The sequence below is a fragment of the Lates calcarifer genome, linkage group LG21 (assembly GCF_001640805.2).
Source record: "Lates calcarifer isolate ASB-BC8 linkage group LG21, TLL_Latcal_v3, whole genome shotgun sequence".
In the NCBI taxonomy this organism is placed as follows: Eukaryota; Metazoa; Chordata; class Actinopteri; family Centropomidae; genus Lates; species Lates calcarifer.
In genome coordinates this window covers 14,160,468-14,184,358 of record NC_066853.1, presented here as the reverse complement: position 1 = coordinate 14,184,358, position 23,891 = coordinate 14,160,468, and the positions used below count along the sequence as shown (strand labels likewise).

The 23,891-nt window shown below is 39.8% G+C and overlaps 4 protein-coding genes and 1 pseudogene across 4 annotated transcripts; all 5 read right to left on the bottom strand.

The window, feature by feature from the left end:
• Nucleotides 1–1,113: 1,113 nt before the first annotated feature.
• Nucleotides 1,114–4,521, bottom strand: LOC108900893 (extracellular calcium-sensing receptor-like). The gene is made up of 6 exons (XM_018702159.1): nt 4,475–4,521; nt 3,988–4,285; nt 3,038–3,826; nt 2,647–2,874; nt 2,356–2,479; nt 1,114–2,027 (listed from the first exon to the last, which is right to left on the bottom strand). The coding sequence occupies exons 1-6, from the start codon at nt 4,504–4,506 to the stop codon at nt 1,114–1,116; spliced, it is 2,385 nt and encodes a 794-aa protein (XP_018557675.1). The 5' UTR covers nt 4,507–4,521.
• Nucleotides 4,522–6,453: 1,932 nt separating this feature from the next.
• Nucleotides 6,454–9,791, bottom strand: LOC108900892 (extracellular calcium-sensing receptor-like). The gene is given in 6 exon segments (XM_051065395.1): nt 6,454–7,367; nt 7,583–7,706; nt 7,866–8,111; nt 8,254–9,042; nt 9,168–9,465; nt 9,688–9,791. Coding segments are annotated over 6 exon segments (2,460 nt in total). The 5' UTR covers nt 9,777–9,791.
• A 1,106-nt stretch (nt 9,792–10,897) lies between these two features.
• On the bottom strand, nt 10,898–14,021 carry LOC108900920 (extracellular calcium-sensing receptor). The gene is made up of 5 exons (XM_018702187.2): nt 13,729–14,021; nt 12,689–13,513; nt 12,368–12,598; nt 12,092–12,215; nt 10,898–11,959 (listed from the first exon to the last, which is right to left on the bottom strand). Exons 1-5 carry the CDS (start codon nt 13,978–13,980, stop codon nt 11,046–11,048), a joined length of 2,346 nt encoding a protein of 781 aa, XP_018557703.1. The 5' UTR covers nt 13,981–14,021; the 3' UTR covers nt 10,898–11,045.
• Nucleotides 14,022–14,979: 958 nt separating this feature from the next.
• Nucleotides 14,980–18,608, bottom strand: LOC108900891 (extracellular calcium-sensing receptor-like; annotated as a pseudogene).
• A 2,145-nt stretch (nt 18,609–20,753) lies between these two features.
• Nucleotides 20,754–23,478, bottom strand: LOC108900942 (extracellular calcium-sensing receptor-like). The gene is given in 6 exon segments (XM_018702225.2): nt 20,754–21,657; nt 21,810–21,928; nt 22,056–22,112; nt 22,114–22,284; nt 22,371–23,126; nt 23,209–23,478. Coding segments are annotated over 6 exon segments (2,262 nt in total). The 5' UTR covers nt 23,464–23,478.
• Nucleotides 23,479–23,891: the final 413 nt, after the last annotated feature.

Sequence of the window (23,891 nt, the reverse complement as noted above, 5' to 3'; positions counted from 1 at the left end):
GTTCAATGCAAATATAGTCTTTTGAAACATATCATTTTACCCAGTAAAGTTTAAATTGTGATGCCATTAGCAAACAGTGCCTTATTTACACATTCAGTTGACATACAGTGATATTAGCATTGCTTTGGACGCATGTTTATGTGCCCCTGTTGAATGCAAATATAAAATTCATTCTCCTTTTAGCTCTGTTTGGGTCTCCTTCAATTCCTGAGGAAAATCTCTGATGATTGACCTGCTAAATGCTCTTTTTTTTAGCCTGTTGTGGCTAAAAGTCATAAAATAGAAACACAACAACAAAACTGTAGGTGCTGGAACCAAAACAGTTAGTAAAAATATATTAGAAATGCTATGTAGATTTGAGGGAAACTGCATAGTTGGGAGATAATTTTCTGTGACTTTGTGTGACCTCCTTCAAATACACACAGCCATTCACTCTATTCTTATTATAAAAATATTGATTGGAGCAGCCTTAATATATTTTAGATGTACAGGTAACACAGTCTTAATTATGTAGATTAGTTGAGATATGTGTATATTACATTGCATGTAATCCTATCACGTTAACACACAATGTCACAAATGAAATGGATATATTTGAAAAATACTAAAATATCACTGTACAAGTCTCTAGTGAAATAACTATAGGTGTCTCCTTGACAGTGTGACAAACTTCATCCATCTATTAGTTATACCACTTATCCTTTGAGCATCACGGGGGAGCTGCAGCCAATCCCAGCTGACTCTGGGCACAAGATGGTGTACACCCTTGACAGGTCACCTGTCTATTACAGGGCTGACACATAGAGACAGACAACCATACATGCTCACATTGACACATATGGGCAATGTAGAGTCACCAAATAACGTAACCTACAGGTCTTTCAACTGTGGGAGAAGACCAGAGTACCCGGAGAAAACCCATACCGGCACAGAGACAATATGAAATCTCCACACAGATAACCGTTAGGTTAGGTCCCAGCAGAGCTCAATGACTTTCTTGCTTTAAGGCAACAGTGCTAACCACTGCACCACTATCCCACCCTAATTAACAAATTATGCTGTGAAATTTATCATGGTACTGGAATACCTTTGCCAACATATTCATTTAACTTTTCAGAATGGTTTTGGTGCCACCTTCCCCATCATACTCTTTTTTGTATTCTTCTCTGGTTTCAGTAAGATAATATAACATTTTGGAATAAAAATACAAATGAGCAATCCAAAACTGGAGGCCAGAATAGCAAATATTTCTACAGCAACACTGAACTTCCCTGGAGAGCTGACATATGCTGGAATAAAAGTAATCCAGACTGCACAGAATATCAGCATGCTGAAGGTGATAAGTTTGGCTTCATTAAAGTTGTCAGGCAGTTTCCGAGCCAGAAAAGCAAGAAAAAAACATAAGAGCGCCAGGAGTCCTATGTATCCTAACACAGCCCAGAATCCTACAGCTGAGCCAAGATCACACTCCAAGATGATTTTATCCTTGAATTCCTTAAAATTCTTCAAAGGAAAAGGAGGAGAAATTGTTAACCACACGATACATATAACAACCTGTATGAGAGTGAAAGCCAGAACACTGAGTCTCTGCTGTGTTGGCCCAAACCATTTCATCACATTACTGCCTGGAAGTGTAGCCCTGAAGGCCATTAACACCACTATAGTTTTCCCCAGAACACAAGACATACAGAGGACAAAGGTGATGCCAAACGCTGTGTGTCGCAGCATGCAGGACCACTCAGAGGGCCGGCCGATGAAGGTCAGAGAGCACAGGAAACACAGAGTCAAGGAGAAGAGCAGCAGGAAGCTCAGCTCAGAGTTATTGGCCCTGACAATAGGAGTTTTCCTGTATCTGAAAAAAATCAATGCCACAACAGCAGTCATGCATGTTCCAAACAGGGACGCTGCAGTGAGAAGTGCTCCCATTATTTCCTCATATGACAGAAACTCTGCCACCTTTTTTACACAAGCATCTCTCCTCTCATTTGACCAGAACTCTGGGTGGCATCGACCACAGGTGATAGAATCTGAAAAGTAATAATAAAGCAGATGTGAAACTTGCTGAGTAGATACGTTTCTTTTTTGCAGATACTCGATGCATACAAGACATATGCTACATGATAACCAGACAACTACATGCTATAATACCTGTAAGAGGAGATGAGAAAAATACTGTGGGTCTTTTAGCAAACTGAGTGAGCTGACTTTTAAAGAATTTCTAACTTTAGGATGCTTTTTAAATAAGATCACAAGTATGTAATATCGTAATTTGTTTTGTGGTACACCTAAATGAAAAATGTTGCTTTAAATACTACTTATTTTGTGGCAAAAACATTGTGTTAAATATTACCAGACCTGTAATGTTACTTATTTCTCCCTCTGCACATCTTATACAGTCATAGCAGCAGACAGGCTTTCCTTTCTGGAGAACCTTGCGAGTTCCTGGAGCACATTTCTCACTGCAAACTGACACAGGCACCTGTATGAACAAAGTGACTGTGAGAAACATGTATGGGCATTTACCTTTAAAATACAAATAAAAAATGACACATTGAAACAAAACATCATACAGTAATAATCATAAGTTACTGTGACAATCACAATTATATTGTAATTAATCATGAGAGAGGTCAAATCGTAACTTACCTGTTTTGAGTTCTTTGCCCAAATTAAAGACTTATTGTGCAGATTCAGCTGTTTGTCAGCTGGTAAAGATGCATCATGAAGACCAACTGTGACAAAGTCCACAATGTCATTTTGTGTTGGCTGCCAGTTTATAATTTCATACTTTGCTGCTGGGTCTCCATCCTCATTGAAGTAAACCTCATCTCCATCCTTTGTTTTGAACTGAATCTTTTTAATGTGTTGTAAAATCTAAGATGATAGGTATTAATTTTGTTCATTATTGACAAATGTCTCATAGGTCTCTTGGCTCAACAGCATGATGACTGCAACACTTTTTTTTCAAAATACCATAAATGTTTTTCTTGTAACCAAATGTAAAAACTAGAAATTTAATTAGAATTGTTGAACTCACCTTGAATGGATCTAGCTGCACCTTGTTGTTACATGTTTCATTACAGCCTAGAATACTATGAAGTGCGTGGGCCACAGCATATACTCCTTTGTAGACATTGTTAAAAATAGGCATGAGTGACATATCAGTGAAGCCGTTATGTACTCCAGTCAAATCTTCATTTCCAGTACATTCCCTCTGATTCTCTGCTGATGACTGTTTGAACTTACAGTTAAATAATGTCTCCCAAAACTCTGTAAAAATTTCATTACTAGATGAATTGAGTGGCTTCACATTTAGTATGAACTCTCTCATACCGCTGACATGAGCTTTGGGGATGGATAGGCCTATGGAACCATCCAGAATGTGATGCCTGTCTATTTTTGCAATTTGGGAATCAAGGATCCAGCCCTCACTTCCCACCCACTGGAACCCAGTCAGGTTGTGGTGGGACAACTCATGAATTAGCACTTCCATATCCATGTGGGAGAGAAAAGCAACAATCACCCTGGAGGTGGAAGACTTGATGGTGTCAATTATCTTTTGGATTTTGTCTGGTGGATCTGTTCTAAAGAAAGCTACAGAGTATTCCAGACAGATGCCCAGCTGCTGTGCAGTTTCTGTGAATATAGCCATACCCTTATTGCCATAATCATCATTGCCTCTAATAGTTCCAACCCAAGTCCAACCAAAGTGCTTGACCAACTGGGCCAAGGCTCTGCTCTGGTAGTAGTCACTGGGTATAGTTCTAAGGAAGGATGGGTACTTGGTTTTGTCACTGAGACAAGCACAGGTGGCAAAGTGGCTGATCTGAAAGAAAGAAGAAATGACCTCCCAACATAAAAATGTACAATATAAACACAGCCGGATTTGCTGTGAGAAGCTGGTAGAATAATATATAAAATAGTAGTACATTAATAACATTATAATAATATTAATTTTTAACAAATACAAGTAGCAAACCTACCCACCATTGGGATATGAAATGGCCCAATAACAGTAGCTATAGCCATGCAAAGAGAGGAAGAGGTTTCTCCCATTATGGACTGCACCTGGGCAGGTCTGGTACATGGTGCATCAGAGGGTGCAGGTACAATTTCATTACCATTAGCCAAAGCCAGTGCGACGCTCACAATTCTGGCAATGGAGCCACAAGTATCATGCATTTTATAGCCCAGAGAGATGCCAGGTAGTAGTTCTGTGCTGTTATTAATCTCCTCGATGGCAAAAAGCATAGCCTGGGCAAACTGGAACTCTCTGAAATTCAAACTTGATGAAGACAGTTTTAAACAGCTGGACTAGTAGTAGCATTTGAAGTAGAAATAATAGCACAGTCATTGAAATCATTTAATAATGTTTCTTTTTAATATTCAGTCTGATAACCTTATTTAATTTTTTTTTGTACCCACTCCCTCTTAGACATTTTAAATCCAAATATATTTCTACAGTATAATTTACCTGGTGCATTCCAGTGGCAGAGGTTTGTGCATGTATGTATCCCTTCTCTCTTTCCAGCTGCTGTGGAAAGAGAAGATTCCCCCTAACATAATGTCCCCATCCTTAGATAGCTGAGGGTTTTCAGGATCTCCTCTCTGCCTGCACACCAGTTCTTCAGCCTGAGAGAAAGATGCCACCAACAACAGCTGTAAGAGTGCCCAACCTCTCTCTGACCATCTCTGTGTAGAGGTCATTGTCTAAGAGAACTAAACCACTGAGCAGCATCACATGTAACTAACTGTAAATCACAAGCTTGCACTGGTACTTATACATTTTAGCGCAGCATAAAAAGTAAAAATAGAACAGTGATGTTTCATTTCCGTGGAAGTACAGGGTGACTAGAGAGAGTAGGGAGGTGCCCAAACAGAAAAGTGCTGCAGATTTGTTTTTCCTTTTAACTGGTTCACACAAATATAATCTTCATAAGCTCTGTGTGTGTGTGTGTGTGTGTGTGTGTGTGTGTGTGTTTGGGGGGTAACCATTATAAAGTTGATGTTGATCTTGTTAGCAAACAGTGGCTTATTTACACATTCAGTTGACATATTGTGAAATTAATATGCCATTCACTCTTCTTTTACCTCTGTTTTGGTTTCTGCCAACTTCTGAGGGACATATCCAACATTTTAGCTAAATAATATTTTTTTACAGTCTGTTGTGATTGAATATGGTTAAAGAGAATTACAACGACAACAGTCAGTTAAAAAGTGTTAGAAATTCTAGGTTGATTTGAGGGAAACTACAGAGTTGAGAAACAATTCACTGTGACTTTGTCACAACCACTGATCCCTCTTACGATATGTATAGCCACTCAGTCTATTGTTATTATAAAAAATTATTAGAGCAGCTTTAATATATTTTGAACCCAATAGTCTATGTGTCTGTTATCCATGACCTTCCACAAGCAATTTTAACCCAAATCACAATCTCTTTCCTAAATCTAGTTCTAACCAAATACTTTTCCTTTGGTATGATTGTACTGTATTATTGTTTTTATTTCCCCCCTTTTGGTCTTAATTCCTTTGTTTTAGGACAATAACTTTCTACACAGTCTTACTTTTACAACAGTACAATCCCAATGTTTTTTTGTGTGTGTGTGTGTGTGTGTGTGTGTGTGTGCATGTGTGTCTTAGACCTTCAACAATAGTGGGGGGCAACAGAGCTCAAGGCTCAGGTCGAAGTCCAACAAGTTGTTGTAAGATGTTTTTGTCTGACCAAAAAGAGATTTTATTGTTTGATCACAATTTACAAACTGTATTAAAGGACCAGTGTGTAGGATTTAGTGGCATCTAGTGGTGAGAATGAAGATTGCAACAAAGTAATCAGCCCACCCTTTCCAAGTATGTCAGAGAGGCTATGGTAGCCAATGGTTACAAAAATGGAATCATCTACCACAATGACTAGTTTGTGAAGAGGGTTGTTTTATAGCTATATTTTGATATTTTATTTAGTTGTTAGTCTGTAAAATTATATCTAATAGCTGACACATCTTCTCGCCTTTTTTCTTCTTTGTCTTCTTCATCTTGAAAGAGGACCAGGTCCCTATGTATATATAAATGGCTTATTCTAAAAGAACAAAAACACCACAGTAATTACTTTTAGGTAATTATACACTAATAAAAACATACTTATGTAATTATATTCCATTTAAATGTTACACACTGAAACTTTAAATATTTTTAAATCAGTGAGAAATTAAGTGTTAGGTTTCTGCATTTATTTGCACTTAATTATATTGCTTGATACAACTGTATATTACATTAAATTATGTGAGCTATGTCACAATTGAAATGATATAGCCTACAGTAGAAAAATATTGGTATTACAATATAAGTCTTCAGTAAAATGAATATAGGTGTCTACTTGACAGGTTGGTTAACAAATTATTATGTAAAATGTATAATGGTACTGGAATACCTTTCCTGCCATACTGATTAAACTTTTCAGAAAGATTTTGGTTCCACCTTCCCCATCATATTCTTTTTTGTATTCTTCTCTGGTTTCAGTAAGATAATATAACATTTTGGAATAAAAATACAAATGAGCAATCCAAAACTGGAGGCCAGAATAGCAAATATTTCTACAGCAACACTGAACTTCCCTGGAGAGCTGACATATGCTGGAATAAAAGTAATCCAGACTGCACAGAATATCAGCATGCTGAAGGTGATAAATTTGGCTTCATTAAAATTATCAGGCAGTTTCCGAGCCAGAAAAGCAAGGAAAAAACATAACATGGCCAGGATTCCTATGTATCCTAACACAGCCCAGAATCCTACAGCTGAGCCAAGATCACACTCCAAGATGATTTTATCCTTGAATTCCTTAAAATTCTTCAAAGGAAAGGGAGGAGAAATTGTTAACCACATGATACATATAACAACCTGTATGAGAGTGAAAGCCAGAACACTGAGTCTCTGCTGTGTTGGCCCAAACCATTTCATCACATTACTGCCTGGAAGTGTCGCCTTAAAGGCCATTAACACCACTATAGTTTTCCCCAGAACACAAGAGATACAGAGGACAAAGGTGATGCCGAATGCTGTGTGTCGCAGCATGCAGGACCACTCAGAGGGCCGGCCGATGAAGGTCAGAGAGCACAGGAAACACAGAGTCAAGGAGAAGAGAAGCAGGAAGCTCAGCTCAGAGTTATTGGCCCTGACAATAGGAGTTTTCCTGTATCTGAAAAAAATCAATGCCACAACAGCAGTCATGCATGTTCCAAACAGGGACGCTGCAGTGAGAAGAGCTCCCATTATTTCTTCATATGATAGAAACTCTGCCTCTTTCTTAACGCAGGCATCTCTCCTCTCATTTGACCAGAACTCTGGGTGGCATCGATCACAGGTGATAGAATCTGAAAAGTAACATTAAAGCAGATGGGAGACTTGCTGAGTAGATTAGTTTTTTGCATTTATTCCATGCATATGAGACAATATGCAAGATATGTGTTTTGGAAATAAAGCATAAACATACATACAACATACAATTTCTTTCAAGACATATGACACATGGCATATGATCACAACAGTCTTATTTTGTGGCAAAACATTGTGTTAAATATTACCAGACCTGTCATGTTGCTTATTTCTCCCTCTGCACATCTTATACAGTCATAGCAGCAGACAGGCTTTCCTTTCTGGAGAACCTTGCGAGTTCCTGGAGCACATTTCTCACTGCAAACTGACACAGGCACCTGTATGAACAAAATGACTGTGAGAAACATGTATGGGCATTTACTTTGACACGGTATTGTCTCTGCAAAACTCTGTTAATTAATTTTGCTTTGAAAACATTATGATACAGTTACAATTATATTGTAATTCATAATGTCAGTGATCACATGGTAACCTACCTGTTTTGAATTCTTTGCCCAAATTAAAGACTTATTGTGCAGATTCAGCTGTTTGTCAGCTGGTAGAGATGCATCATGAAGACCAACTGTGACAAAGTCCACAATGTCATTTTGTGTTGGCTGCCAGTTTATAATTTCATACTTTGCTGCTGGGTCTCCATCCTCATTGAAGTAAACCTCATCTCCATCCTTTGTTTTGAACTGAATCCTTTTTATGTGTTGTAAAATCTGAGAATATAGGTATTACTTTGGTTAATTATCTGACGAATGTCTCATAGGTCTCTTGGCTCAACAGCATGATGACTGCAACACTCATTTTTCAAAATATTGGAACCATTTTTTGTAAAATAATGTAAAATAGAATTTCAGTATTTAGTGTTGTACTCACTGTAAAAGGATCTAGCTGCACCTTGTTGTTACATGTTTCATTACAGCCTAGAATACTATGAAGTGCGTGGGCCACAGCATACACTCCTTTGTAGACATTGTTAAAAATAGGCATGAGTGACATATCAGTGAAGCCGTTATGTACTCCAGTCAAATCTTCATTTCCAGTACATTCTCTCTGATTCTCTGCTGATGACTGTTTGAACTTACAGTTAAATAATTCCTCCCAGAACTTTGTAAACATTTCATTACTAGATGAATTGAGTGGCTTCACATTTAGTATGAACTCTCTCATACCGCTGACATGAGCTTTGGGGATGGACAGGCCTATGGAACCATCCAGAATGTGATGCCTGTCTATTTTTGCAATTTGGGAATCAAGGATCCAGCCCTCACTTCCCACCCACTGGTACCCAGTCAGGTTGTGGTGGGACAACTCATGTATTAGCACATCCATATCCATGTGAGAGAGAAAAGCAACAATCACCCTGGAGGTGGAAGACTTGATGGTGTCAATTATCTTTTGGATTTTGTCTGGTGGATCTGTTCTAAAGAAAGCTTCAGAGTACTCCAGACAGATGCTCAGCTGCTGTGCAGTTTCTGTGAATGTAGCCATGCCATTATTACCATAATCATCATTAGTTCTAATAGCTCCAACCCAAGTCCAACCAAAGTGCTTGACCAACTGGGCCAAGGCTCTGCTCTGGTAGTAGTCACTGGGTATAGTTCTGAGGAAGGATGGGTACTTGGTTTTGTCACTGAGACAAGCACAAGTGGCAAAGTGGCTGATCTGGAAGAAAAAACATAACATTTTTAAATATGAAATATTCACACAACCACATTTGCTCTGAGCAGCTGATAGAATTACCGAAAAACAATAATTATTTCATAAATATATTTACCAAACCTACCCACCATTGGGATATGAAATGGCCCAATAACAGTAGCTATAGCCATGCAAGGAGAGGAAGAGGTTTCTCCCATTATGGCCTGCACTTGGGCAGGTCTGGTACATGGTGCATCAGAGGGTGCAGGTACAATTTCATTACCATTAGCCAAAGCTAGTGCAACCCTCACACTTCTGGCAATCGAGCCGCAAGCATCATACATTTTATAGCCCAGAGAGATGCCAGGCAGTAGTTCTGTGCTGTTATTAATTTCCCCAATGGCAAAAAGCATAGCCTGGGCAAACTGGAACCCTCTGAAATTCAGACTAAATGCAAACAGTTACTAATTGTCGTTCTCTTTGCAGCACTTTAAATTGAAACAATAGCACAGTCACTGAAGTCATTTGATGGTATTCATGCATACAACAGTTAATATTTCTTAATTTAATTTTCAATCTGATTACCATCATGTTACTTGTTTTATATCCACCTCCACTTATATATTCAAAATTGATGATGAATGAATATATTTCTACAGTATAATTTACCTGGTACATTCGAGTGGCAGTGGTTTGTGCCTGTAGGAATCCTGTCTGCCTTTCCAGCTGCTGTGGAAAGAGAAGATTCCCCCCAACATAATGTCCCCATCCTTAGATAGCTGAGGGTTCTCAGGATCTCCTCTCTGCCTGCACACTGGTTCCTCAGCCTGAGAGAAAGATGCCACCAACAGGAGTTGTAAAAGAGCCCACCCTTGTTCTGGCCACCTCTGTGTGGGGGACATTCTGTTTTAGAGAACTTAACCACTGGGTGGCATCACATGTAACTTACTGTAAATCAAAAGCTTGCACTGGTATTTATATATTTTGGAGCAGTATAAAAACAGTGACGTTCCACCTGTGGACCTACAAGGTGATGAGAGAGGCAGTGCCCAGGAAAAAAAAAAGGAGTTTAGGGCTATAACCTATTTAAAATGTCTTTGGTGTGTGTGTTACCACACAAGAATATTCAAATGTACAGTACATCTTTTTCCAGTCAAAACATTTTTTTACTTAAGAAAGATGTAATTGGAAGTGGAACAAGATATAAACATAACATTATCACCTTATCAAGTACGGCTCATATTAGCAATGACATATGTTAGCTTGATTACACATCAAGCAAACATGTCTAATATTCACTCTCTTTTCTCTGTTCTGTCTGTTCCATCTCTGTTTTGGTCTCCACCATCCCCATAAAAAAATATCTGCTTTTTTAGCTGCAAAATCCTCTCCTATGTGATGTAATGATTTGTGACAAACAAGAACTAATCCATCTATGACCAGTCTCTTGCTGAGAATATTTACAGAGGTTTAGATGATAGTTAATTTATGATTAATACTGTACATAAGAGATATTCAAGACTGTGTATATAACTGACAAACACAGAAACCCTGCGTGTAATTGATTAGCAAGACTGGCATGCACAAGCCAACAAAATACAGAAACTTGTGTAGCTCAATGAAATTCGAGTCACTCTGGGTTAATAAATAATTTTTATGGCAATAAAAAACAACACAAAAAAGAGTGCACATTTTATGTAACATTTGAATCTTATTTAAATTTTATTTAATACATATGCATTCATTCTTGGGCTTGTGTTAATATATTATTTATTTTATTTTATTAATAATAAATAAATAGTTTAACAATAGTTTTCAAGTCAGACACCACCATAAGAATATTTTTTTGTTGAAAGTTAATTTGAGCTAAAGAATCAGACCCTTCTTTCCATGAATAATTCAGTATAGTTCCATTATGACCTGGAAATTAATGTTTTCCTCAGAAATTACTGTAATTTACCTATTTATGCATAAACTAATAGGAGACATGCTGGTGATCTCTTGTTGTTTTGTTTAAACAGAGAAACTCACAGGGCTCTTGAGGTCACCTTACCCATCAAGTGTTTCTTTGTATTGTTCTCGGGTTTTAATAAAATTATGTAGCACTTGGGCAAAAAAATACAAAACAGCATCCCATAACTTGAAGCCAGAATAGCAAATATCTCCACAGCTACAGTGAACTTCCCAGGAGAGCTGACATAAGCTGGGATAAAGGTGATCCAGACTGCACAGAATATCAACATGCTGAAAGTGATAAATTTAGCTTCGTTGAAATTGTCAGGCAGCTTTCGTGCCAGAAATGCAAGTACAAAACATAACAAAGCTAAGAGCCCTATGTATCCTAACACAGCCCAGAACCCTACAGGTGATCCTAAAGCACACTCAAGTATAATCTTCTCTTTGTAGTGGCTCATATTTTTGAAGGGAAATGGAGGGTTGATTGTCAGCCAAAGTATACAGATCACAACCTGTATGAGAGTGAAAGCCAGAACACTGAGTCTCTGCTGTGTTGGCCCAAACCATTTCATCACATTACTGCCTGGAAGTGTAGCCCTGAAGGCCATTAACACCACTATAGTTTTCCCCAGAACACAAGAGATACAGAGGACAAAGGTGATGCCGAATGCTGTGTGTCGCAGCATGCAGGACCACTCAGAGGGCCGGCTGATGAAGGTCAGAGAGCACAGGAAACACAGAGTCAAGGAGAAGAGCAGCAGGAAGCTCAGCTCAGAGTTGTTGGCTCTGACTATAGGAGTTTGCCTGTAGTGGAAAAATATCAGTGCTACAGTCATTGCCAGGCAGGCACCAAAGACAGAAAAGGTGACCAACAGTATACCCATCAGTTCCCTGAAGGTGAGGAACTCAATGGCTTTCAAGTCACAGCTGTTCCTCTCTTCATTGGACTTGTACTCAGGGGGGCATTTGTCACATTTCACTGCATCTGTAAGCATAAATATGTTTAGGCTGTACAGTGCAGATATCTTCAGATAGACCAGTAAATCACTGGCAGTGATTTTGCCCAGCAGAAACATGATGAGTGCTAGAGTAAAGGCTAGGGATCCTGCTGTCTCACTTGTACTGTTGCTGAACTCCCCGTCAGCACAGGTGATGCAGTCAAAACAGCAGATAGGCTTGCCCTTAACAAAAGCTCGGCGGGTCCCTGGCAAACAGCTCTCACTGCAAATGGACCTTGGCACCTGCATCGTAGTGAGAGCATTAAAGAAAAATATGAATAACATAATCATGTTAATGTGGTAATGAGCTCAGCAACCATGAATTACTTTAGGAATAATTACTTTAAGAGTTTTTAAAAAAAGCTCATTATGATAGGCTGTCTATATTAACTTACCTCGAGATTCTTCCCTGCCCAGATGGCTTTCACGCCTGCTTTCATTTCAAACTGCTGACCCTCAGGTCGAGAGGCATCATAGTAACCAATGGTTTCAAATAGTATGTAACCTGTCTCATCCATCTGCCAATTTACCAGTGCATAACGTGCCACAGGGTCACCCAGCTCATCAAAGAACACGTTTTCACCAATCTTAGTGGTGAAATTGACGTGGGTCAGATAATGCAGCACCTGTAGAGAAACAGTGATGTTGTTCTTTAACTACATCATCATTAACATACGCAGTAGTTTTGATGTCAGATCATTTTATGCTGTGTTTACCTGCCATGGTTGCACATTTTCCCTATCAGCACAAGTGTTGTTCTCAAAAGGCCCCTGTCCATCTTTGCAAGTAAAGAGCATGTGCAGTGCGTAACCTACAGCATATGTGGCCTTGTAAACATTATTCAGCAGACTGGCATCTGAAACATCTGTGAAGCGTGTGTTTGTGTCCCACAGAGACTCCTTCCCAGTGCAGGCTGCAACTGAACCCTGAGTGTGAGTCCCTGTCTGGGGAGTCAGGGTGCAGCTGAACACCATCTCCCACAACTCTACCAGACCCCGGTCTCCTGGTGTGGTGGAGGGCCTGCTGTTAGTCAGGAACTCCTGTAGCCCAGGTATGTGAGCATTGAGCGCTGCGAAGCCCACTGCTCCCTGGACCACAGCGTAGTTTACTGAAGAGGCAATATAGCGATAAGTGATCCAGCCCTCACTGCCCACCCACTGCAGGCCTGTCACATTCTGAGCATGGAGCTCTTTGATAAGGATGTCAAGGTCTGTTCCGTCAGCAAATGCCACTATCACCTTAGAGGTGGATTTCTTTATAATGTCCACCACTTCTAAGAACCACTTCCTGGGGTCAGTCCTATAAATAGCCACTGAGTACTCAATACATACACCTTCCTTTTCAGCTGCTTCCAAGAAAGTGGCCATTCCACCATTTCCATAGTCACTGTTAGTTCTAATAGCCCCTACCCAGGTCCAACCAAAGTATTTTACCAGCTTAGCCAGTGCTTTGCTCTGGTAAATGTCACTAGGTATGGTTCTGAAGAAAGAAGGATAGTCTCGTCTATTACTAAGACATGCACAAGTAGCTGAATGACTGATCTGAAACACAAGTAATAGAGAGAAATAGCAAATTTTCATCACATTTCTGCAGTTAATTAAGGAACGACTGTTTTCAGTATAAAAAACTATACACTATATTCAATATGAGTCACACATGTAAAACATTTTTTTACATATTATATTACTTAACATCCCAAAACACATATTTACTTGACAGTTCATGTGTGTAGAGTGTGCATGCCCCCAACACTCACCACAGGTATATGGAAGGGTCCCATGGTGCGTGCAATACCTATTGTAGAAGTGGATGTGGTTTCCCCTATGACAGCGTGCACATTGGAGAGTTTGTTACAGCTGCCTTCCTCATGCTCATACCTATTCATCAGGTTTAGCGATGCCCTGATGGACAGAGGGATACTGGGGCAGGAGTCAAAGATCCTGTAGCCCAGTGTTACTCCTGGTAGCAGCTCTGAGCTGTTGTTGATCTCCTCTATTGCAAACATCATAGTGTAGGCGTACTGGAGCTCTCCTGGGTCCAGTCTGACAAAAGGAGAGGGAGCAAACTGTATAATAAAAACTGCAAAACACACATAAGGATGCACTAGGATTTACATTTTAACATGAATAAACAACAGATATTGTTATAAGATTTACAGTTGCAGTGCTGTTTTTCATTCCTTTCTTACCCTTCACACTGGATTGTTCCTGGGTTGACTTGAGCTGGATTGACACTGACTGGGTTCTGATGGAAGGAGAAAATGCCTCCAATGTTGATGTCTCCCTCCTTAGAAAACTGAGACAGTTCTTTTGTCCCATATGTTTGACAGACAGGCCTTCCTCCTCTAACAGCCAGAAGGGAAATAAGTAGCAGATCTGCTATCAGCAGCATGATTGCTCACCTCAGTATCTACCACCCAAGGCCCAGAGATAAAACTCCACTCAGCTCTGAGCATTTTATAAGGTTTTTCCTTGAACTATCACAGGGCTTCAGGGGCTTGGGTGCAGTGCATGTGAATATTGTGTTTTTCTCCACCAATGGCAGCACCTGTTGTGTGACTGACAGACAGGTGGGCCTATTAGATGGCCCACCATATATGTTTTGTTTTTGCATAACCAGTTCTTTACAATAATAATTTCAGAAACCAGAGCATACCTCTGGAGATATTTGAGCTGTTGTTGTGAATTGTATATTTTATTTAAATTTTGACCTATAATTTCAAGCTAAATCATGAAAAACAACACAATTTGGACACCAGATTAATATTAGTAAGATAGTATGAAGGACATTAATTTCTCCTTAATATTCTATTCTGCCAAGAAAGCTAAAAACCTACATTTAAACCCACATTCAAATGGAGCTGGACTTTATTTTCCACATCAAATATGTCAAAGGGAAAGCATTCTTAGGAAAACAGCCAAAATTAATTAATTAGTTTTAATTCATGCATCTGTGTTTCTCTTTCAAATGTCTTGTAATATTTTTACTTTTTACTGTTCTGCCTCATTTATAATGGTTTTGACTGATTTCTCCCCATCATTTGCTTTTTAGTATTCCTCTCTGGTTTCAATAGTAAAATATAACACTTTGGAGCATATATACAGAAAAGTAGCCCGTAACTAGAAGCCAGAATAGCAAATATCTCTACAGCTACAGTGAACTTCCCAGGAGAGCTGATATAAGCTGGGATAAAAGTGATCCAGACTGCACAGAATATCAGCATGCTGAAGGTGATGAATTTAGCTTCATTGAAATTATCAGGCAGCTTTCGAGCCAGAAATGCAAGGATGAGGCATAGCACAGCCAGAAGTCCTATATACCCCAACACAGCCCAGAACCCAATAGGTGAACCTAAATCACACTCTAAAATAATCCTTTCAGTGGAATGTGCTCTGTTTTTGTATGGGAATGGCGGTGCAAGGGTTAACCACAGCACACAAACTAAAACCTGCAGTGAAGTGCAGCTGAGAACACTTGTTCTCTGGAGTGGTGCAGAACACTGGGGAACTGTATTTGCTGGCCTTCTAGCCTTAAAGGCAATCACCACTGCTATGGTTTTAGCCAAGATACAAGACATGCACAGGGCAAAGGTGATGCCGAATGCTGTGTGTCGCAGCATGCAGGACCACTCAGTGGGCCGGCCAATGAAGGTCAGAGAGCACAGGAAACACAGAGTCAAGGAGAAGAGAAGCAGGAAGCTCAGCTCAGAGTTGCTGGCTCTGACAAGAGGTGTATAACGAAACCGAAAGAAAACACACGACACCACTAGTGTTAAACTTGCTCCAAATAATGAAAAGGCAGTGAGGAGGGCCCCCATGGTTTCTCCATAAGACAGGAACTCGATCACCTTTGGAACACACTGGCTGTGGTCTTCGTTTGACCAGTACTCCAATGGACACCGTGAACACTCGGCAGAATCTGAATGGAAAACATGAAACCCTGAAATGTGTTCATGTTGTAAACTTTAAGCTGTGATGTTTGTCATATTAAAATAAGCACAGGGTAGATTTAATGACATATAGGTGAGATGTTGGAGACCATTGATTTTTGTACAAATATAACATAATAATGGACAATCAGGAAAGTGTTCACTCACTGTTGGTGTTGCTGATCTCTCCAGCAGCACAGGCTACACAGGAGAAACAGCAGATGGGTTTGCCTTTAATCACAGCCTGACGGAAACCTGGCAGACAACTCTCACTGCAGACAGACTGTGGCCTCTGTAACAACACCACAATTCAACAGTCACAGTTTGTTCCTCCTGTAATCCAGATTCTTAATTTAATTGGTTTATATTGTTTATAATTAGCTAATATATACTTAAAATTTAAATACACTTTAAATCATGCGTTTTGTCAAACTCAAATTTGAGCTTTAGACCTTGTTCTAAAGCTACAACCAGAAGTGAAATTTGGTGTGTCAGTAATCTGTTGTTTTGTTGAAACTGTTCCAATTAATAAAACTGCAGCAGGAAAAAGATGACACTGGGAATGATTAATACTTAGAAAATTCACAGCAAGTGAGTACAGTAAAACTGAAAGACTTTTTTAAAAATCATTTTCACAGGTACTGTCAGCTTAAATTTAGGCCAAATGAATGCATCTGTTTTACATCCACCTCAAACAAAGTGCTCACTTATCCACCTTCGCTTATGATACCTCAAGGGATTCGGCAGCCCATATTATGTTTATTCCATTCATGGTGAACTGCTTCTCATCTGGTAGTGAAGCATCGTAGCTCCCTACAGCCACAAACACAATGTCTCCTGCTCTGGATTTCTGCCAATTCACCAGCTCATAGATTGCTGCAGGGTCTCCATTTTCATCAAAATACACTCTTTCTCCTGAATGAAGAGTGAAATTCACACCTTGGAGATGTTTCACAACCTATCAATTAAGAAGAGTAGTGAATAACTGAAAGTAAAAGGAACTGTATGTTATTCAAATTATTTCTGTAACCTTTTACCTGTTTTGGCTCTAAATGATCTTTCCATATGCATGACTGGTTCACCGCCTCACCACGTTGTCCACATTTTAACATGTTATGCATGGCATGAGCCACAGCATACACAGCCTTATAGACATTGTTAGAGATCCTTAGCTCTGACACATCTGTGAAAGGATTTTTAATGTCCTGTAACATCTCAGAGCCAGAGCACTGGGTCTGACCATGTAGACTGGACTCAAAACTGCAGCCAAAGGTTGCTTCCCAGAACTCTCTCAGCACTTTGTTCTGAGGGTTCTGACTTGGGTTAACCTGTAAAAGAAACTCCCGCAGGCCTGTGATCTTTGTTTTTCTAATAGTGAAGCCCAAAGACCCTGTCAGGATGGCAGCGTGCCTCTTATTGGCCAGATGACCTGCTGTAATCCAGGATTCGCTGCCCACCCACTGCAACCCAGTCAAGTTCTGGTTGAGAGCTTCCTCAAGCAGAACATCTATCTCACCCTGGGCGAGGAACGCAACTAAAACTCTTGCACTTCCGCTACGGATCACTCTGACCACCCTGGCAACCTGCTCACTGGGGTCAGTCCTCGATATGGCTTCTGAGTACTCAATACAAACCCCCTCCTGATTTGCAGCCGCGATAAATGTTGCCATTCCATTGTTTCCATAGTCATTGTCACTTCTAACTGCCCCAACCCATGTCCAGCCAAGGTGCTTTACCAGTTTTGCCAGGGCTCTGCTCTGGTAATAGTCACTGGGGATGGTTCTGAAGAAAGAAGGGTACTCTTTTCTGTTACTCAGACAAGCACACGTGGCAAAGTGGCTGATCTAATAAAGAAGAAAAGGAGGGGAAAGCGCATTATTAACAGTGTCAGAAACTGAAAATTAAGAGACAAAACACTGACTAAATGTAGCTTCTTCTTCTGCTGCATCTAGTGTAAACCCTGGCAACCGTAGCATTGTCATAAAAATAAGGCATAACAGTACCATTCTGGTACTGTTATTAATGGTCATTTTACAGTGACTTGATTATTAGCTCAAGAGTATCCAAATATAGTGTGATCAAGTTTTTTGAAAAAAGAAATTCAAATCATTTTAAAAAAAGCATAAATATTACAAGTATTTACCACTGGTATTTGGAAAATCCCTGAAATTTGTAGCATCACAATAGTTGAGGAGGACTCAGATGCTCCAATGACAGCATGAACAGATGACTGACTAGGAGCATGTTTTTCCCAAAGTTCTTTCCTCTCCATTAATCAGACCCATAACTGCACGTGTTGAGGGCAGTGTTGAACCACAGCTGTCAAATACCTTATAACCAACTGAGATATTAGGCAGCAGAGTGCTGCTATTGTTGATCTCCTCAATGGCAAAAATCATTGTTTGGGCAAAACGAAATTCTCTGAAATTTATCCTGAAAAGAGTTAGAACAGTTTTCATATTTTTCTTCCATTTAGAAATCAACAAATGAGAAAGGAGACAACAAACAGTACCTGGAGCATATGACAGGCTCTGGAGTATCTGTGAAAGAGAGTAGGAGGCTTTGAGATTTGGCTATGGATGGAGAATGCTCCTCCAATAGTGATATCTCCTTCCTTAGATAACAGAGGAAACTCTGGGCTCCCCAGCATCTCACAGAGTACAGCATCTACCCTCTGCTCCAAAGGCTCCCATAAAAAGCATTAGCAATAACATTACATAGACATACATCTGGTACAAAGAGGCACACATGTCCACACACAAACCTTCAACCTCTGTGATGACTTCTTCTTTCACTGAACAAAACATGTGGCTCCAGGGCAGAGCTTTATACTCCTGCATAAATGATTTCAAATCACAGTGAGATGATGTAAGACTGTTTTGCTGTTCTTCATTTGAGATAGTACGTTCTGTTTTAACTTCTATGTCAGTATTACTATAAACTGTGACTGAAATTGCCTGGAGATGTGATGAGACGGAACAAATAGCATTTAAATATTATTTTAATACAAAGTGAGGATGTCAAGAATCTACAAAACTGATAAGGAGAAAATAGAAAAGGAAAAGAAATACTGGATGACAAACACAATAATCAGAAGAGGATTGGGATTGTTCCAAAGGTGATTGGGATTTGAACAATTTACACACACACTATATATATGTAAGTATATATATATACATATATATATATATATATATATATATATATATATATATATATATGTGTGTGTGTGTGTGTGTGTGTGTGTGTGTGTGTGTGTGTGTGTGTGTGTGTGCTTATGACAGTAATAGACTAAAATTAACATAATTACATGTTTGAGCAATGTGTTTGGGACATTGCAAATACAGTGCTTCAAAACTAGATACCAAAAACAGGATAATAAAACATTTGGATGGTGGAGTTATGCAAATTACAACTTGACATGTCATTTTCTTGCTGTAAGAGTACACAAGTATGCACTGTCCTGACACTGCACTTGACCTTCAAGTGAAGAAAGGTAGTGTATGGCTTTAGAATACATTATATGAATTGTTTTGGTGCAGTGCATTATCACAAGCAACAAAGCAGTGGATCAGTATCAACTGAACAACTAAATACCTCAACTATCTAACTACATAACATTAGTGAGTGTTCATGTTGTTTGTGTGTTGTTGGGAATGTGGTCTATTATTTGTAATTACGTTTAAAAAACAATGCAGAAAAAAACACTAGAATGGCACTCGGTAGAGCACATACCTTTGCTAGGGCCAAACAATCCTGCACGTGTCTGTCCAGCTCTTATAACAGAAAAAAACATCAATATCCATATATTATATCCTGAGAAACTGACAGCAGTGTGTCAAACATAAGCAGGCTAAAAACAACTCAAGTCTATCTGAGTCCCATGAAGTATTTCTGTGGTTTTAGTCAACTGACAAGCTTGATCTACAATATCCCAATGAAGCACTGTGCAGAAGATTTTTTTTTTTTTTGATCCAACCAATATTTTTATTTCTTTGTTTAATTTTTTCTGCACTGAACATTACAGCCTCACTTTGAAATCCTGAAATTAGTAAATATCATTTACCTTATGATATATCTTATGTTTGCTTGTGATGCAAATCAGCGGCTCAAATCCCAGACCACTGGTGTCCCCTCGAGGCCTTAAACTCACAGCCTGCACTAGCAGAGCTATGCATTTAGGCTGTGGCCAGGTTCAACGTGTAAATGTAAAAGTTAGTAGCTGTAACATAACACACAGCAATCCTGAATTAGAGAACCTTGTTCACAGTGGGACCTTTTTTTGGTAGCTATGTTTTGGGGTACTGGCGATCCGTACAGGGTGTATCCTGCCTCTCGCCCAATGACTGCTGGGATAAGCTCTAGCCCCCCCGTGACCCTTAACGGATAAGCAGTATAGATAATGGATGGATGGATGTATGTTTTGGGGTAAAGACAGAACAGTCTGTACTGGAACTGAGAATGTCAAGTTTGAGGCTTTTTAAGTTATGTGGATATTACAGTTGTGTGACAACAGTGTACAGGTGAGGACCTCTGGCTCTGACTGTGCTAATTAAAAGAAGAAGAGACAGGTAATCTTAGATGGTTTTAAATATTTTATTATTCATTTAAAATAATGATTAATACAGTGAATCCTCAGTTTAATTACCAAGAAATGTACTGTAAAAAAAAACATTTTTTTTAATGTGAATGTTTTTAATTATTTGTAGTAGTAAAAATCAGTCAATCAGGAGTATGCCCAGGTATGCCCAGGTCATGCCAAAATTTTTGCCTAGTCACAAGCCATGAAATAAAAAGGAGTTTTTTGTCACTTCCTTTACACTGGTATGAAGATTTAATCATGTTCATTGTGATCATGCTTTCCCCATCAAGTGTTTCTTTGTGTTCAGTTCAGGTTTGAGGACAATAATAAAACATTTTGGTGCAAATATACAGAACAGAAGCCCATAACTGGAGGCTAAAATAGCAAATACCTCCACAGCCACAGTGAACTTCCCTGGAGAGCTGACATAAGCTGGGATAAAGGTGACCCAGACTGCACAGAATATCAGCATGCTGAAGGTGATAAATTTGGCTTCATTAAAATTATCAGGTAACTTTCTGGCCAAAAACGCAAGAACAAAACACAGGACAGCCAGAAGTCCTATGTATCCTAACACAGCCCAGAACCCTATAGGTGATCCCAGGGCGCACTCAAGTATAATCTTCTCTTTGTAGTGGCTCATATTTTTGAAGGGAAATGGAGGGTTGATTGTCAGCCAAAGTATACAGATCACAACCTGTATGAGAGTGAAAGCCAGAACACTGAGTCTCTGCTGTGTTGGCCCAAACCATTTCATCACATTACTGCCTGGAAGTGTAGCCCTGAAGGCCATTAACACCACTATAGTTTTCCCCAGAACACAAGAGATACAGAGGACAAAGGTGATGCCGAATGCTGTGTGTCGCAGCATGCAGGACCACTCAGAGGGCCGGCCGATGAAGGTCAGAGAGCACAGGAAACACAGAGTCAAGGAGAAGAGAAGCAGGAAGCTCAGCTCAGAGTTATTGGCCTTTACCAAGGGAGTGTCCTTATTGATCACGAATAGAGTTGCTACAATTAAGGTGAGGAGTGACCCAAACAAAGTGAAAAATGTAAGTATTTTACCCATAACCTCAGTGAAGGAGAGGAACTCAACATTTTTTGGAATACATGCATCTCTGTTTTGATTGGACCAATACTCTTCAGGACACTTTTTGCATCTGTTAGAATCTGTAATAGAAATATTTTTATTATTATTGGCATTTCATTTGTTACAGTGTAAAAACATGAATAAGAGACTGGACCATAGAAAACTTTAACATGATGCAGTGTGAGCAAACAAGCAGTGTGTCCAAACTGCCATATTTCAGGCTTGTGGCACCTGTTGCTGTTGCTGATTTCTCCCTCCGCACATGGTAAACAGTCATAGCAGCAGACAGGCTTTCCTTTTTGAAGGACTTTACGAGTTCCTGGATGACAGCTCTCACTGCACACTGACAAAGGCAACTTTGAAACAAAGAAAAAGAAAAATGTGAATGTCAATCATTCAAGATTAATTATTTTCAAACTTCAAGGCCATGGCAAACCCTAGCCATACATAAATTTATATTTTACTGTTAATTAAAATATTTGCCTCTGTGTTTCCTCCAGGCCACATTATGGCTTCAGTTTTGAGGACAAACTTCTGTCCCACGTGGCAGGGAGGCATCATAGTAACCGACAGGTTTGAAGTGGACCGACCCGTCTGATCCACGCTGCCAGTTCACCACCTCGTAGCGGGCCACAGCTGCTCCGGTGCTGTCAAACCATACCTGGTCCCCATTCTTAATCGTAAAGTTCACTTGCTTTAGAGACTCCACAACCTAAAAAGCAGTGAGACAATGTACATCAGTATATTGATTTAGAAAACTAAAACATGATAAACAGTTTAGTCATCCGTTCATTTTACCTGCCAGGGTGTAACCTTCACACTCTTATCACATCCCTGACTGTTTGAGCACTTTAGCATACTGTGCAGAGAATAGGCCACAGCATAGATGGCTTTGTAGATGTTAATGGAGTATCTGAGCTCTGTCACATCATCATTATAATCTTTTAGTTCAACTAGATCGTGGTTTTCTTTGCAAGGTGCTGTTTCTGTCATGCTGTCTCCATTTCTCTCATTACACTTAAACGCTCTTTCCCAGAAATCTTTGATTAAAAAATCATCCAGACCACTGATATTGGCCTTTTGTACAGCAAAGCCGAGTGAACCTCCCAGCACGCTAAAGCTGGTAGGAGTCACGAGGCTGTCAGCAGTGATCCAGGCCTCCACACCAATGAACTGTCGGCCTGTGATGTTATGCAGACTCAACTGCTCTAGGAGGTTGTTCATCTCCACGTGGGCCAGGAAACCTACAATGACCTGGGCAGTGCTCTTACGGATCACTTCAACCACTTTCATTAGTTTCTCTGGTTCCGCCCTGTGAAATTTCTCTGTGTATTCTACGCACACGCCTTCCTCTTGGGCAGCTGTGAGGAAGATAGCCATACCATTGTTACCGTAGTCACTGTCACTGTTGACCGCCCCGACCCAGGTCCAGCTGAAGTGTTTGACCAGCTGGGCGAGGGCTCGGCTTTGGTAAAAGTCACTGGCGATAGTTCGAAAGAATGAGGGATACTCTTTCCTGCTGCTCAAGCACTCACAAGTAGCTGAATGACTTATCTGAGAATACACAGAGACAGGGACAGAAAAATGAGAATTTGTATACAGTATACACATTGATAAACAAAAAAAGCTCTCTTACCACTGGTATTTTGAAAGGTCCTGTAGTGCGTGACAGCACAATGGTTGAGGAGGATTCAGACTCTCCGATTATAGCATGAACAGCTGATTGACCAGAGCAGCTCTTTCCTGCAGTCCATTCATCGCCGTTCATTAGGGCCATCACTGCACGCATTGAGGACAACGTTGAACCACAGTTGTCATAAATACGGTATCCAATTGAAACATTGGGAAGAAGAAAATCACTTTTGTTTATTTCTTCAATTGCAAAAATCATGGTCTGGGCAAATCGAAACTCCCTGAGGTTGACACTGAAACAAAAAGAGCAAAATAAAAACTTGTATTCACTGTGACTTAACTCATGAGAAAGTATTCTTATACAGTGCACAACATTACCTGGAACATGTGAGGCGTGTTGGTTTTTCTGTAAAGGAAAGTGGAGGTTGTGTGATTTTGCTGTGGATGGAAAAGGCTCCCCCTATTGTAACATCTCCCTTTTTGGTCAACAGAGGGAACTCTGGACTCCCCAGTAACTGACAGAGAGGAGCTTCCTCCTGTGCTAATCTAAATTCAAACAGGATCACCACAAAGATCAGTCTGGTTATCACTGGTGACATTTTCTACTTGCAGATCCTGATGGGGCAGAGCCACCCAGGGTCCAGGTCAATGCAAACTTAAATGTGACGTTTTATAATCTTAGCTGAC